Source organism: Cimex lectularius, unplaced genomic scaffold (assembly GCF_000648675.2).
Source record: "Cimex lectularius strain Harlan isolate CLEC.00 unplaced genomic scaffold, Clec_2.1 scaffold6, whole genome shotgun sequence".
In the NCBI taxonomy this organism is placed as follows: domain Eukaryota; kingdom Metazoa; phylum Arthropoda; class Insecta; order Hemiptera; family Cimicidae; genus Cimex; species Cimex lectularius.
Genome location: NW_019392677.1, coordinates 3897120 through 3914236, shown reverse-complemented (window position 1 = coordinate 3914236; position 17117 = coordinate 3897120). Strand labels below are relative to the sequence as shown.

General features: G+C 30.4%; 1 protein-coding gene across 1 annotated transcript; it reads left to right on the top strand.

The window, feature by feature from the left end:
* The first annotated feature begins 8605 nt into the window (after window positions 1–8605).
* Window positions 8606–14451, top strand: LOC106673629 (L-allo-threonine aldolase). Its single transcript, XM_014405811.2, has 10 exons — window positions 8606–8807; window positions 8861–9013; window positions 9073–9190; window positions 10028–10111; window positions 10290–10378; window positions 10582–10761; window positions 11216–11409; window positions 11477–11613; window positions 11872–11996; window positions 13543–14451. The coding sequence occupies exons 2-10, from the start codon at window positions 8897–8899 to the stop codon at window positions 13744–13746; spliced, it is 1248 nt and encodes a 415-aa protein (XP_014261297.1). The 5' UTR covers window positions 8606–8807; window positions 8861–8896; the 3' UTR covers window positions 13747–14451.
* The last annotated feature ends 2666 nt before the right edge of the window (window positions 14452–17117 follow it).

Here is a 17117-nt window from a genome sequence, read left to right as displayed (position 1 = left end):
GTATCTATATTTGTTTAACTTTGTGGTTTAGATCCAAAGTTAGCCAAGTACCGGGATGCTGAATCTTGTTAATTAGTTTTCCAATTTAACTAACTCAATAATTTAAAAATTGGACATAGTTGTAAAAATATATAAGATCAGCCATTTTTTGAACTGACTCATAAAGAAAAATCTATGAATAAACTACTATCAAAGTGACTACGAGGTTATCCCACAATATAAACTATGTGGCATTATCATGAAAATTTAAATTTATTTTGAAATGAACTGGTCGCAATTACTTTCTTCCTCACTCGCGGTGAAATATGGATGATCGTAAAATCCAGAGGAGATGTGAATTTTTAAGCCAACAAAATACCAAATACAGCCAAAAATTTTTTGTTTGCCATAAACATGCGGTCTTGTGGGCTTTAAATTGTGCTTACAACGAATCAGAATTGGTTTAAAAAAATTGACCTACTTTACTGCAAGCCTGTTTTTGTTTTTGTAACTTTTCGTATATCTAATCTCATTTAATACTTCGTGCATATCATTTTCTTATTCAAGATGAAAAAATACATAGAATGATATATTATAACTTTGAAATACATGCACATCAAAGACAGAAAACCATATTTTAAAAATTACTTAAATTAGATAAAATAATTTTTTCTCGGTTCTTATATTGGGTTGTCCGGAAAATAATGCAGGATTTTGGTATTAAACAAAAAAAAAGAAACTAGTTACTTTAAAGCAATGTTCTTTAATCAAAATNTGACATTCATACAAATGAGTAATCCTGTAAACGTAAACAGAATATTTTATATAGATTTTTTTTAATGAAAACTTAAAATCCTGCATTATTTTCCGGACAACCCAATAGTACTTTGGCAAGTCTTGTGACTAATATTTTTCGACTTAGTATCACTTAAAAAAGTTTCATCAAAATCCTCGCCTTGTCAGTTAAATTGGTGCATGATTAATGACGTTAAATTTTGGATTGAGGTAAACGTAAAACAGAAGATCTGATTTCTGTCTGATGTTTTTCTATAAATTATGTAAAACTTGTATAATTTTTCCAAAGATTGTCATATTTAACCGCTGCATCAGCAGTAACATTTTTGACAGGAAGAAGTCCCCGTTTTGTCGGTTCGAAGTCAGCTAAAAATGATACATCAAAATAATAAGGGAAATTCGCGACTGGGTCGGATTAAGATCTTAATTAGCGCATCCTTCTTATCACTAATGACAAACGGTCATTTTTGTACGATTCGGCAGGAAGAAGATATTCATTATATTTAACGTTGTTTAATTAATACCAAATAGAATCTAAATAGGGGATGAATTCCTTTTGAAAATGGTGGTTGCCATCAGCGTTGTACGACTTAATTAAAGAATTAATCGTTAAACCGGTACTCAAGGGAAAGTTCCATAGACCATATATGGTATGGTATAAAGAAATAAACGAGCTTGATTTAAATTTATGTTTCGTCTGTGCTCTATAATAGCCAAGTTTTGAAGTTATTTTAATTCACTTTTGCCCAACATGGTGAGTAAATTTTTACAACTAGCTACCCTTACCTAAAATATAGGAAGAGTGTCTGGATAAGTCTGTAATGTTTATATCAAGGCTATGATCATGTACATATTTATATGGTGCCTGGTGTGCCTATATAAGACAATGGCAAGCTTAGGGGGGACTTGGAAGTCATAATGGAAAGCTTCGTTGTGCCCTCAACAACACCCAAAGCATATAAACGCCAAGTGGTACTCAAAGTAAAACCTATTTGCTATTATTCTCTTTCACAGGCATTCATCTAAGTCCGAAACTGGCACGGGTAAATGTGAAGTATTGATTCTCTAAGGGAAGCTTAGGAAGTTCTCACGAACAGTTTCGAATGCTCGCTCATCGAATATTAAGTAAGTAAAAACTGCAGGATTTTTGTACGTAATTCTGATTATCGTAATGATTCTAATTAACTTGTGGACAATTAATTCTACACGCCTTTTCAGGGTTTAACTTGAGAGAATATTTAAACAGGGTGTTTACTTGGAAAGCTGAATTTTAAAAAATTCAAATAGTAGGGCAGTTTCAATATGAAATTTTTAAACAAAGTCAGACTTCAAATTGAAGAGAAATTAAAGATCAGGAATACAGTTTTAAATGTTGTAAATAAAATCCTCTTATGATTTCTTCAAAAACTGAAATCTGCCCATTAGGGAAAATACTTTATGCTCTATGAAACTTGCTAACAGACAACTTTTTCATTTAGTAATATAAAAAAATCTCAGCACGTTATACTGATGACCATGATCAATGATTCCCACAATTATTTCTGGATAATAAAGTCTCTCTATAAAGGGGGGGGATTTAATTATTTTTAGGATAGCCTTTTGCGTAGGACTTGACATTTTAAATTAGGATTAACCCTCGATAACCATTAAAAACTGATTTTCTCAGGTCTCGACCGCACCTGGAAACTTTGTTTCGTATCTGTCCAAATAAGGCGTTAAACAAAACTTGCGGACGATCGAATTAAACGAGCAAGGCCTTATTTAGCAATGAAATTTGGTTGCAAAAGTTAAATAGAAGTAGGGTTGAAATACTTTCAAAATTATTAAAAACGAGTAATATTGATGAAGGGCCTCTAGATTTCAGCTCGTAACAGCTAGGGTAGGCAGACAAAAAATGATCTAAAACGACTTTATTGCCAAAATACATGCCTTTTGCCACTTGTTACTAAAAATTCAATGTACTGGGTGACAATTTTTCGATGTAAAATAACAACCTATTTTTGTAAGTTAAAATATATCCGGGTTGTTCTGAAAAAGTGAATGATATTTTAAAAATGAGTCGGGGTAAAGTTTCCAAGGCGTTTCTACCCGAAGAATTCAACAGAATCGGACTTGAAGATAAACGAAATTCGAGAATCTCATCGGTTATTTTTTTGTAAAAAAAAATTCAAATTTCTCGTCTCTTCGCTTGATAGCTTTGGTGAGATATATCACAAAATAGTTTAGAGAAAGTTGGAGATTGTCTCCAAATAGTGGATTAAATTAGGAATAAACTGAAAACTCACGTGAGACACTGACGATCACTTTGGGGTTACCCTGAAGAATATATAAATCAATAGAATAAAACTTCACTCGGAACATTGTTCAATTCATTTATTTATCTTTAAGAATGGAACGATTGTGCACTTGGGAGACCATTTAGTCACGATTGGCAAAGTCAGTTTATTAAAAACCAATGAATATATCATAAAAGCAAATTGTTTTCAAACAAAAATATCCTTTAATAAAATAACAAAAGATAACCGCCATTTTTTCCAGATGGTAAAATTTGTTTTGACTCGAGTTCACGTGGTGTTAATAAGTACTAAAAGAAAGGGATAAATTCAGTCCTAAAATTAAGCTCCTATCCATTTTATCTTCTAAATCCATGAAATAAGTTCATATGGACTTAATAACATATTTTTCTGTAACTATTTTTATGGATCTGTGTAGCATTTCTTTCAGATTTTCAGTCTTTCACGGCTTGATGACATGGTAGCCAGATCTTCAGCCTTTACTGGAATTTGGATTTTAAAAAAATTTCCTTTAGTTTGAATTAAATTCTGGGAAGACAAATTTTGCAGATTGCAAGATTTAAAACCCCGTACAAATTAATAATTAAAATTTTCTTCTTGTTTCTTTTCACATTTGAACTGTTTCATTAGTTAAAATTAGTTTTTCAGTCTGACATCATAGTTGAATAATGCACCAGAGAAATAAAAATACCAGGTTCTTGCACAAAGTAAAGGCAAAAAGCTAATGGAATTATATGAAATCCCTGGCAGAAGACAGAGGCACCAATAACCTGACCATGACATGTCGGTCAAAAAAAGAAGCCAATATGACTTCTCTAGACCCCAAACCCTAGTGTGGCCTAGCAACTTGCCACATAAAAAAGATACATCCAAAAATAAATCGAAATGGCTATTCTCTATCTCAAGGAAGGGAATTAGGAGGCTGATAGGTATTTTGACGGGCCACTGCCCACTGAGAAGACCTCTTCGTAATGGGTATCCTGCCAGATCCCTTTTGCCGCTTCTGCGAAATAAAAGAAGAAACGGCAAGGCACTACCTCGCAGAGTGTGATAGGTATGCTAGGTCTAGATTTGAAATCTTTGAAGGAGAGAACATCACCAAATCACTCCCCGAGATAAAATGGTCCAAAATCTTAGGGTTTGTGCACAAGTCCAAGAGGTTTATGCAGGACACGTGAGCCGACCAAGTCCTGGACCTTTTAGGGATGGGGCACAAGTCTACCCAGGCATTTAACCCCTCGGGTCTTGGTCACCCACCCTGTATAAGGTGGCTGATTTTTCTTAAATTGAAAGAAAAAATTAAACCTGATGAAGATTCTGCAACAGTAAGAGCAATTAAATACATAATAATAATGCTTTATTGAACATAAGAAAAAATGATAATTATGCTTTCAAAGCATTTATGGACATGGATTTTGGATCCGTCTGCCAGAGGTCATTGATTAAACAATCAGAAACGAAAAAAATACACAATAAAGTAAGATTAATAATTATTGCCTATGCAATAAATTGAAAGAAAAGAGAAATAGCAACTGTTAAAAGGAGAAAGAAAGAAAAGAAAAACAGGTTGTACAATACAAATCAAAAATTAAACTCCTTAACTAATATCTGTTATTCCATGCATGCCTAGTGTAACGAATTAAGGCGAGAATTTGAGCCATCCAAAAACAGTAACTGGTCAACTCTGGGGAGAGTGAAACATACGAGATGCAATAACCAAAGGACAAGGGTAAGAAAGCACATGCTCTCTAGGTAGGAGTATTGATGGAACTAGCAACATGTGCAATATAATCGGTTTTATTTGTATTTTTCAAATTATTGTACATACAAATAATGCATTTGTATTAATATCAATTAGACTTTAATAAAAATCAACACTGATTTTTCTTAAATTGAAAGAAAAAAATTAAACCTGATGAAGATTCTCTAACAGTTTGTGCCAGAGCAATTAAATACATACCCTAATGATTAGTACGATTATGAAAAACTACCCCATTTATGAACATTTTCATGTTTGAGTTAAAAAATATATAAATTGATTTTAACATTATTTCCTACGACCAAATCAATATTTTAGCTTTATAGTTTTAACCTATTAAATTCGTTAAATTGTTGTTACGGACAGATTAAGGTATTTCAATCCAAGCTCCCCACAAATTATGCATTGTTGACATCAATCAAACACATCCTACTTGCAAATAACAGCAGTGTCGCCTGAACAGTCGATTAGAACAAATCTTGCTCTGTTATTTGGTGAGAAATATATTTGATATGTTTAATCGTTAAGTTTTATTATAAAAATGTGAAACTGGACTCTTTTTCACATCTGGTAATACAGCAATAAAAATGAAAAATAAAAAATTTATAATTAAATGTCAACATTGGTATACGATAACTTATATTGAAATTAACTCATATAAACCTAACAAAGTGAAATAAACATAAAAAAATGTTTAATTTTACTAATTTTGCATATTACTAGAAATACCAGACTAAGTTTGTAGAAACAAGGGAAAGAGATAGAAAGAAAGAGTGAATGAGTCAGTCTATCAATTATTTTTAATATATTCTTCTTAAAAATAAATAAGAATTAAAATAAAATGAAAATAAAAGATGGTCATTTGGCCTTTTGGATATTTACTGCCATGTCATATGTGCCTTTTTTTGTAAATAATTTTAGCTTATAAAGGTGTTTTATTTAGCATGGAATTTTTAAGACTGATTTGTCTTATTTCAATTTTTCGATTTATTTTAGAAAACATTTCCATGTGGTTTAAAATAAAAAAGTAAATAAATTACTTATTTACATTTATTTGGACATTTCAGGAATTTGTACCCATCATCAGAATCTTATATTGCATTAAATTTATCACTTATTTTTATCGATATTACACTGATGAACAAATTTAACTCACCACTCAATTTATTTGGTTTAAAATTAAATCATTTATATTTCCACATTAATTACAGGTAATTAGGGGCTATTGTAGTCAAAATAAACAGTAAATAATGGTTTGCTATTTGTTACTTCCTTTGTTACTTTTGTACTGATTAATCCCATTTACATGCCAGCCTTTCTCTTTCTGTGAAGGGGTTTGAAGTTAGTCACAGATGTAAGCAGAATGATGCCTTAAAATAGTGAGAATGAGCAGAACAAAACCAAAAATGACCAAGCTCCATAGGCAATTTTGTGATTATAAATTTACAATTAATTTGAATAAAACGCATTTAAAAAAAAGAAACAGCAGTTAGGTTTTTGTGTTTTTGTAGAGCATTTATTTTTGCTTTTTATGCTGTATTTTATCAGCATTATATTGCAAGGTAGTCGTGGCTATTGGATAATTCTTTTAAAATATTTTTTATTCATTTTCTCCTAGGCCTAAGTCATCATGCAGAATTGTTTTGATGGCTGACACTTTGATTATTACAAGCTGTGCATAAGTAAATAACATCGAACTTCTCTTTTCGGTGATCTTTACTGTTTGGAATGGTTGATTAAGACCACAAAAATGGGGACTGCATAAACCCGAGTGGGTAAAGCAACAGAATCTTGGTTCTTAGACTCTTGTGGTTGTGGGTTCAATTCCCAACATCTCCACAGGACTTTAAACCCCTCCCCTTGACAAAAAAATTCATCACCACATTGAATATGCGAACTGAGGTTTTGCTAATGCAGGAGAGATAGTGCAATTAAAAAATATAAAAGAAATAAAAAAGTTTTGAAACTATAATATCAACAATTAGAATAAATTGCATTATGTGAATAGAGCAGTAAGAGTAGTTTGTAAGCAATAATAAGTGAATTTTTGCTTTTTAGAAGAAAGTTTTTGGAAATAAATGGGAAAATCACCATGCAATCTTATCTAATCTAAGTCAATTCAAACATTTTTGTCATAGTTAAGTAGTTACAACAGAAGTCTTTCTTTTGTATGAATCACGATTGTTAGGGGCGAGTATTTAAGTGCCATGATGAACTAACTGATTGTTTAGTTAGATCAATTCAGTCCTTGGGTTGTGGTAAGTCATTTTACATTCAACTTTAATAAAATATATTTTTAAGAAAAAAACATTTTCAAAATATATGTTTTTAAGTTTAAACCACAATTAGGCATATCAAACTGTACTAGTAATAAATATTTTCTTTTTATTGCAACCCTATCAACAAAATTTATAGGAGTTTGATGATTTATCAGACTTTTCTGTATAAATTTCTTCTCAATTTTAAACAAATTATGATAATGAAACAAGTTTTCATGAAGATTCTTCTAGTTTTAGTGCATGGTAGTTCCATGAGAAACTGATTTTATAGTTAGATCAATTCAAATGTTACGTTGCAATAAGTTTTATATTAAACTTTTTTTTTTTTTGTAATAATCTACATATTTGGAAAATATACATTTGAAGTCGAAGCCAATCAAGTGGTAGTAGGCAGAAAAACTTTTCTTTTTATTACAACTATAACAAAGAAGGTTATGTGTTTTGTTTGAGTGTGTGTATTTATTACCTAATTTAGATTATATTATAATATTGTGTGTAGGTTGATGGAGGAATATCAAATACTCTACTGACTAACGAGAATAAGTCAATGTACAGGTGTGAATATATTTAAGTGTGAGATTTTATTATAGAAGTTGATTAGTATTAGGCTGGATTATAGTTTGCGTGTGTTAGGAGCTGAAATAACCCAACAGTTGAAGCCTAACCCAACCTGGTTGGGAAACGACCCAGTCGCCTAACTCTCCAATATACCCTAGGGTCAGCACATCAGGGAATGGCATCTCTTTGGGATGAAAGTCCAATATAACAAATAAATTCCCAGTAGTTTTTGATTTATTAGATCTTTCTGTATGAATTTCTTCTTTATTTTAAACAAATTATGACAACGAAACAAGTTTTCATGCTTTGGGTTTGCGATAAATTGTTTTATCTTGAATTTATAGAAAAATATATTTGACTATTTTTAGAATAAATGTTTTGAAGTTGAGACCCAATAATTTCAAAAGATTCTGTATGAATTTCTTTCTATTTAAAGAAAAGTTTTTGAAAATGCTGTTCAAAATTTTCTCGTAAAATACAAAATGCATGATTAAAATTTTTTTTCTTTGCAACCAAAATTTAAAACTGACTTAAAATAGACCTTTAAATTACTACTTGTTTTCCAGTATAATAATTATTTTTATGATCACTAGCTACTTTTTCTGATTTTTGTCATTTCTCATGATCTTATGTTTACATTGAAAATGCACTTTTTGCAATGTTGTGTACCTGATCAAATTGATAATTGACAATGCAAGAATGTTTTTATTAGCACTACTTGCATCAAACGTTATTGAAAGTAAGAATATTAACATATTAAAAAATATTTTTAGGGCTTTAATACAATTGGCATTAAAACAACTAACAAACCGAGAATAAAAGAAAGATTAAAATCGTAATAGAGTGATTGATGTCATAAATCGGATTTTATAATTCATGTATTTGACGCAATTAAGAGGTCAAGACTGATAAACCCTGGTCAGGCGATTTAAAACATCTTTGGGAACATTACTAGTAGTCAGTGGTGAATATCAAACTAACCATAGCCAACGAGGAACTGGTTCTACAAGCCACACCCACCAGATGAATTAATTATGCGTCAAACATGCAGATAGGTGTAGAAATTATTGTAGGGAAAGTTTAAGGAAGCAGAGTTGGCTCCTTCCTCACCAAACTTAACAGTGCCCAATTGAACCATTTAAAGTAATATTCTTATCTTTACATTGACGATTTCTTTATTTTAACAATTTTTTTAGGTTTTAACTAACGAGGATTTTCCATACAAAACAAAAATGCACGCAAGGATATTTTGCAGATCTTTAAGACAGCTGAATGAAGCTAAAAACTATTTCGAAGTTGGTAAAGCCTCAATTTACAATGCTCAAGAATCGTTGACCTATCCAAAAAATGTAATATTTATTTATTTATTTAATAATGAATATTTGATGTCAAAATTATTTGTGAAAAGGTGAGGATTGTCGATTATCGGAGTGATACATTCTCCAAACCTAGCAAAGAAATGAGACAGGTCATGTTTGAAGCAAAAGTAGGAGATGATGTATACGGAGAGGATCCAACTGTTAATGGTAGGTATTAAATTTATAATAAACAATTGACTTATATTAACATATTTCTGTCATAATAATTGTGGTACATAATTTTTTTGGTTTGCAATTTTTATTGGTATAAAATTTAATAAATTTCTATATTTAAGTATAATCTCTTGTTGTTAGTTAACATAATTTTTTGTTTTAATTATTTTAAATTTTATTTTGGGCTTATCCATTATTATTTATATAATTATGTTTATATAATTACATACAGTTGGCTCTCATTATCTGTGCTTTCATTATTGACGTTTTACATTATCCGCTGTTGAGTTTTAGAACATGTATGTATACATTGTTTTCTTGCTTTGAATACACTTTATGTATGTTAGCATGCAATGTATTTTTTTTAATAATAAAATCCTTAAACATTCATAACATTGACGATAGGCACACGTGATACAGAACGTGTCTAATTGGTATGCATATAAAATAAAATGCTTTGAAGCCTGAAATTCAAGGTATTTCCTATTATCGCGGTGACGCTTGGTATGAATCTTCTGTGGATACTGAGAGTTTTCAGACAAAATTTTAATAAAAATTATTTAATTATGATGGTTTGAAAGAAAAATACTTCAGTGAATTTTCTTTCAAACCATCATAATTACATATTGTTTTAATTAAAAATCATGAATTTGGTTTACATTAAAATAAGTATGTTAATTAATATAACCATAAAAATACATAATAGTTTGAAATATGCAACAAAAAACAAGTTCCGGTTTTTTGTCTTTAAGTATGTATTGATTTATACTTTCAGCTTTTAAATTTTTATGGGATAATAATGGTTATTATTATGTAACATTTCAATTTTAGCACTGGAAGAAAAAGGTGCGAAAATGTTAAATAAAGAAACATCACTATTTGTGGCAAGTGGTACCATGGCAAATCTATTGGCAAGTAAGGGCTTTTTTCTTAAATTTCTATCAGTCAGTTTAATAAATCTTGCATCATAGCAGTTAATATGAAAATTTGATTAATTGCAAACTTCTGATTTTTTTTTAAATCTGATTATAGCATTTATAATTTAATTAATATCAACTCTTATTCTACTTGTGTGAATATTTTTTTGTGTTAGTAATGACCCATGCAGATAATCGTGGCTGTGAGATAATAGTCGGTGAAGATAGTCATATATTATTATGGGAACAAGCTGGTGCCGCTCAGGTAATCATTGAATGATTTATGATGTGCTTTATAACAAATAAGTAGAAAAGTTTGGATAAAAGAAAGAACCACCTAGCCCTATCTTTTTACTTATTTAATACTGTTAATTTTTACATTATTGAGGTTTGCTGTTCTGTTGTTGAGTTTAAACCTTTAATTACCATGTTATTACCAATTATTATTGCCACTTGTATTTTTTATAGATTGCAGGTGTACAACTTCGGAGCGTTCCTAACTTTCCCAATGGCACATTCAGTGTTAAAGAAATGCTTCAGAAGTTTAGAAGAAGTCAAAATTTTCAACCACGGACATCGCTTGTGTGCGTTGAAAACACGCACAATTCTTGTGGAGGGCGAGTCACTCCTCTCAGTTGGCTTAGAGAGGTGAGGGATGTTAATAATTTGATTTGATTTCATTGATAAAATGAAACGAGATTATAAGCTATCTTATTTTGAAGCAGTATTTTTTTTAAATATATATTTTTTTATTGATAGTTATTATTCGTTAGTTGCATTTTTTTTACCTGAATCGATTATGAAAAATTATAATTTTACAAAAATCAAGAAAAAAACAACAACATTGTTTTCAATTGTGTGAAATCTCTTCAAAGGTTAATATGTTATCTTCATTAGTGAAATTATAACATTTCATTTTTAATTGCTAATGTTATATAACTTGTAGAAAAACGTAGTAATTAAAAAAATAAATAAATAAACCAAAAAATAAAAATTCAGTTGATTATTTTATGTGAAAAAAATTCTAAAAGACTAAACTTTTGCATACACAAATGATGCTACTAGAAAATCCATAATATATAGGCCAATTTTTTTTTTTCAGCTCAGTGATGCGCTGAAAGATACTGGAGTGCCTCTTCACATGGACGGAGCTAGATTTTTCAACAGTGTCGTAAGCTCCAAAGTCCCAGCACACGAGATTGTGCGGGATTGCGATTCTATCAATGTATGCTTGAGCAAAGGGCTAGGTGCGCCAATCGGAAGTTTGCTTATAGGCAAAGCCGATTTCATCCATAAGTAAATTTCAATTGAACCAATGAGTAAGCGATTGTACTAAATGAAACTTTTTTTTTCTATTGAACAGAGCTAGGCAGTTGAGAAAAGTCCTTGGAGGAGGTATGAGACAAGTTGGTTTAGTGGCAGCCGCTGGAATTTACGCTCTTGACCATATGGTCGAAAGATTGGAAGAAGATCATATTCATGCAAGAACTGTGGCTAAAGGTATAAACTACAAATTTGAGTTCAAAGATGTGCTGTCTGACAAAGCTAATTCATTTAAATAAAAGTAAAAAGTTGTTAAATACAAATTATAAATTGTATAGTTCATGTTGTTGCTTACTAACAAGCTGTAAAGAGTTACAACCTTGTTTTAATTTAACATGTAGCCGCAAGAATATTAATTTAAAAAAAAACATGAACTATTTTAAATTACATATTTTTTATTTTATTTGTTAATTTATTTGTAATTTGGTTATTTAGGGATTCACGATATGAAAAGCCAAGTAGTGCAGGTGGATTTGGACAGTTTGGAAACGAATATTCTTTTGATTCACGTTGATACACATGTTATCACATCCCAACAATTCTGCAAACGACTTGCTTCAGTAAGTGAATTTATATATATTTTTAGGTTATATAAAAAAGAAAAATATATATCTAGAAATAATGTGAGATTTGGGGTAATGAACCAATCTAGTCATCTTCAATCATTTTGGCCTATTATTGATAGTTTGGGCTGGTAGATGTGTTTCAACTTTTTTCTGTCTTCAGTAGTGATATTTTATTTATTATTAGGGACTGAATTTATTTTTACTTTTTTTCTGGGCCTAAGTACACCGATTTTGGAACTTTTATTACATGTTCCATGCTATTTAAAAGCAAATAAACTATATTTTATTTTACATATAGTAACATATTTTACCTTAATTTATATATTTTGGCCCATATTTAATAAAATAAACAATAAAATGATTGAGAATAAAAATAAAAAAAACATAAGAAGGGTTTCAGAGACTAGAGAATTCAAGATGCAAACAAAAATTTTGAGAAAAGTGAATTTTCAGATCCATATCTTTGATATCAAACATAAATAAATAAAAAAGAATTTCCTAAAGAGTAGGGTAGGGAGGATGTATTGTGACTATACAGATTTATTGCTCTGACCATAACTTGTTGTAATGAGGTGGGACCTGGGTAGAAGCCACCGAATACTATGATGAAAATTTTTCAAAAATTAAAGTCATTGCAAAATTCGAAGATTAACGGAAATAAATAGACTCGTGCAAAATTTAGCTTTCATTGCTTCCAACAGGCAAGCACAATTACGCAACTGGGAACCCGGATTTGTCTCACTCTAAGACAGCATTGCTGTAGTAAACTACAACTTCTGGAAATCGGAGAATATTATTGGAAGGACAGCAGATAAAATGAATCAAAACATTACGAATGTCCTAAAAAAATTTAAAAAATCCTGAACTTGACAAATCAAAGAGATTGCTCTTATTTTGATTGGGGGAAAAAATTCTTTCACTTCAAATGTAATTGCAGTCTTCAATTAGGCTCCCATTTTATCCTTAGATGTGAACATTCTATAGGTTGGGAAAAAAATATTCAACATCAGATTGATTTAATTTTAGTTTGGAAAATTAAAAAATTTAAATTATTTCAAATAATTTTCAAGATTAAGGATTTGATAACGTGTTCAAATTTTTCAAATACCTAGTATATATATTATATTATATACCGTGTATATATTTTATTTCATAGTGCTTTTTTAGCCCAAGAAAGATACACTTATTTATTTACATTTTAACATTTTAAAATTAAAAGTTTATTCTTGATTTTATTTTGGTGTTTTATTATTCCTTTTTACTTGTCAACTAATATATCTGTAAATTATAAAATTCATTAACTAATTTTTTAATATTTATTTTACATATTTTTCTTTTTTACTTGCATATTTGTTAAAAAATACACACACACACACACACACACACACACGCACGCACGCACGCACGCACGCACGCACACATATATTTAATTTCACTAAATCCACTCTCTACTTATTATTAACTAGATAGTAGAATAATCAGTAAGGAAAATTGTAATTGGAAATGTGTAATGATCAGAAAACTTTTTATTTTTTGTCAGATTACCAAAGACGAGTTAGACGAAGGCATTGAAACAGCAGTCAAAATCCTACCATGGACAACGAACATAGCTAGGCTTGTGGTCTGTTGCAACAATAATGCCGAAGATGCTGAAGCGACAGTTAAGAAAATGCAATTTGTAATCAGGGAACTTGATGAACACGCAAAACTTAATATGACATCCAGGGTTGAGGATAGAAGATAAGTTTTGACTTTAAAATTGATATAATTATTTTCAAATATCCATTTGCTAAATTTATTATTATTATTTTTAAGCATTGCAATGTCTTGATATTTTAGGAAATAAATAATTCTATATTTTTTAATTAAAAAACTGTTCACTTACAAAACCATTTTCATTGATATTAATGATGGAATTTATCATATTGTTCAATGTTTGTTAGATCAGTATTATTTACAAGCAGTAATTGATTTTATATTTTAAGGCTTGTAAAGTAAAATGTAGCATAAAATTTCTTTTTATTTTATTTTTTAGCCGATTTTTTTATGCATAACAGTTTTGTTTAGAATTGCTATGTAAACAAATTAAACAATAATTTGCCATAACCACTTATCAGTTAATTGAAAAAAATTGCCTTTGATAGAGCACATTGTGATGCAAATTTTATTTTTTGTGTGTTTATTTTATAATAAAAAGGTCTTCATACACCAACCATTAATTTTATTATATAATAAAGAAACATGTAACATTGTAAACGCACAGCACTGACTACAGAAGTTCAAAATTGTTTGCTTTGTCCTTTTGATTATTTTTTGGCTGAGTAGAAGTTTCTTGTCTTCGGCATTTTCATGTAGGCGAGACTTTTGTTTGGGAACAAATTTTTAGATTTCTGATGTGACCATGTCGCATTGATTATGTACTTTGAAAATAAAAATGAAAATAAAAATATCTTCAAACGTTTTTTTTATACCCCAAAAATTTCCAGCCTAGCAGGCAAATTATTATAATTAAACACTATCAACTTATTAATCATGGAAAATTGTATTAAAAANATATATATATTGAATAAAATTTTTCCTACAACAGCAGTAACCTATATCAAATACTCCGTGGTATGTTTGGAACCATACTACCCACAAAGACTTGGACATTCTAAACACTAAAACGATGATCAAGGACACCTACAGTCGACACACTGGTCGATCACAGCGTACCTTAACCAACTGATGCAATAAATTGCCCAGAGCCAACCAACTACCACAAAGATGATTGAAAAGGACCTTGTACCATCCTAAACTTGTATCTATTACTGTTAAATAATTGATTTTGCAAGTTATTGTTGCCAAATTATTTAATTATCTTATTAAGTGAGGAATACCGTTGGGAATTTGTCTTCACTACCTGGTTCGAGTTGTTTTTCATATTTAGTATATGATCATAACTGTAATGTACTTTGATAGAGAAAAAAACAGTAGTGTGACACTTAATTAAAACTTGAACTTGATCATTACTGTTTCAATACTTAACTGCAAATAAATTAATTATAAGTTTAAAGTAAGGTAATATGTGTACAATTTAAAATATAAACAAATTGAAAATTTCTCTCTATCTCACACTAATAATATCAATGTCTTTTCACATGTCAAATATAATCTTACGTAATTGGTGGAAAGAGGGACTTAAAAAACACTCTCTCTTGCACTAATCTTACTCGTTCTCTGTTTTTCACTCACTCTCTATTTCTCTTTCTTCTTCTCGTTCTCCTTCTATTTCTCTAACTAGCTCTATCTATTTCTATACAGCCTCCACGAGTCACCCAAAAGTATCTATTCCTGGTGGCAAATGGTGGCCGTGCAGAGAAAGTATACATTACTTGCCACTATATAAAGAGCGTGTAGAAATGTCATCCAATATGAGAATTTTGTTTGAACACAGCCGCAAGTATTTGGGTCGCCTGTTTTACTGTATATAGTACTTTATAGATGTCTTTTTGAGTTTCTTTAGTCATATTGAGATTGAATGTATTTATTAGCATGAATATGTAGTCAGGATCAAGGTGTTCTTGAAGAAGAAAGCATTTAGGAGCTACTGACACGCTTTCGACCTATTTTAAAGTAATCATCAGGGCAAAACTACCTTAAACATGCCTACAGATTGACATATTTAAGTTTTTACATACGATCTCAAATTTCCTTGAAGACCGACTCAGTCTGAACATTGCCAACCGTGAAGTCATGATGACCTTAATATAGGATGAAAGCTTGTCAGTAGCAAACAAATTTGCTTTCTTTGTCAAAACCATACCTTGATCCAGTGTTCGTAAGTGAAAAAGTGGTCGATACTTCTAATACTGAAAGCTGAATGTGTAATGTAAGGGGGCTGTTGGCAAAATACTTAGTACTCCATTGACCCTCAATTCAATTAGAAAAATATGTGTGTAGGAATCATTCTATTAAAAAAATAACGAAAGTATGTAATTTATCCGTCTATATATATATAAAAATGAATGTTCGTATGTGTGTTAATCTTAAAAATTAAAACTACTTAACCGATTTCGTTGAAGCTTTCATACTTTGTTTTTATTAGTGCTGGACGGGTTTAGAGACTATAAACTAGGCTATAGACTAAATAATAGGCGTTAGTATTTACAAAAAAGAGAGTTTTCTGGAATTTGTGGAGTCCATTCTCTCAGCTGTCAGCTTCCGGGCGAATACCGTTTTCCTATAATTACGCGTTTCCCGCGTCTTTCAAATTCCGATTTGGAGGCGCTAACAGTCAATAGACGCCAAAACTACGCTAAAACTTTAGAATCGCAAAACTTACTGAATCAGTTATAGTTTAAAAAACTACTGATACAATATAGTCGGAAAAACTGTAGAATTAGTTTTGCTGATGAAAAGATAGGAACATACAAATTTCACCTTTGTATCTTTACTATAGGAAGCAGTGGTATAGTTAGGATAACGAACTACTGGCATGTGGCGTAACCGCCAAACCATCAGAATGGAGAAAAGTGCTCCAAGTGAACGTTTAATTAGTGTACAAAGATTAAAAAAATATAAAAACTGGTTTTGTTTTACAGGTATGTACACTTGAACAATTATAAATTATATAAATAAAATATTAATAAACATTCCAATTTGTTAAGGATCAGGGATGCGGTCACAAAGAAGTGAGTATTGTAACTTCTACGCCAAGCTTTCGACGTTCACTACAGTCATCATCAGCGCTATGTTACATTGTCAAAAATAAATTTGATTACAATAATAGATTTAATTATTGTCAACCATTGTCTTTAAAGTTTTGTTAGAGGTTTAAAAATATTTTATCGTAATGAAATTTATGACAATGTAATGTAGCCCTGAAGAAGACTGTAACAAAGGTCAAAAACTTGTCGTAAAAGTTACAATACTCACTTCTTTGTGACCTCATCCCTGATCCTCAATAAATTGGTGATAAATAAAAGGTTGATTCATCTTACCTTGATTAATAAACATTGTTTTACCAAACTAGTCAGTTTAAATTAAATAATGGTTAGGGTCAATTAAGACTGCTAAACATATCGCACACCCACAAGAAAAATGCCGCAAGTCGAAAAATTCTAAAAATCAGAA

Coding starts and splice junctions, on each gene's coding strand:
- LOC106673629 (XM_014405811.2), top strand. CDS start 8,897: ATGCACGCAAGGATATTTTGCAGATCTTTAAGACAGCTGAATGAAGCT. Junction 10,112..10,289: donor CATGGCAAATCTATTGGCAA/GTAAGGGCTTTT, acceptor TTTTTGTGTTAG/TAATGACCCATGCAGATAAT. Junction 11,614..11,871: donor TGCAAGAACTGTGGCTAAAG/GTATAAACTACA, acceptor TTGGTTATTTAG/GGATTCACGATATGAAAAGC.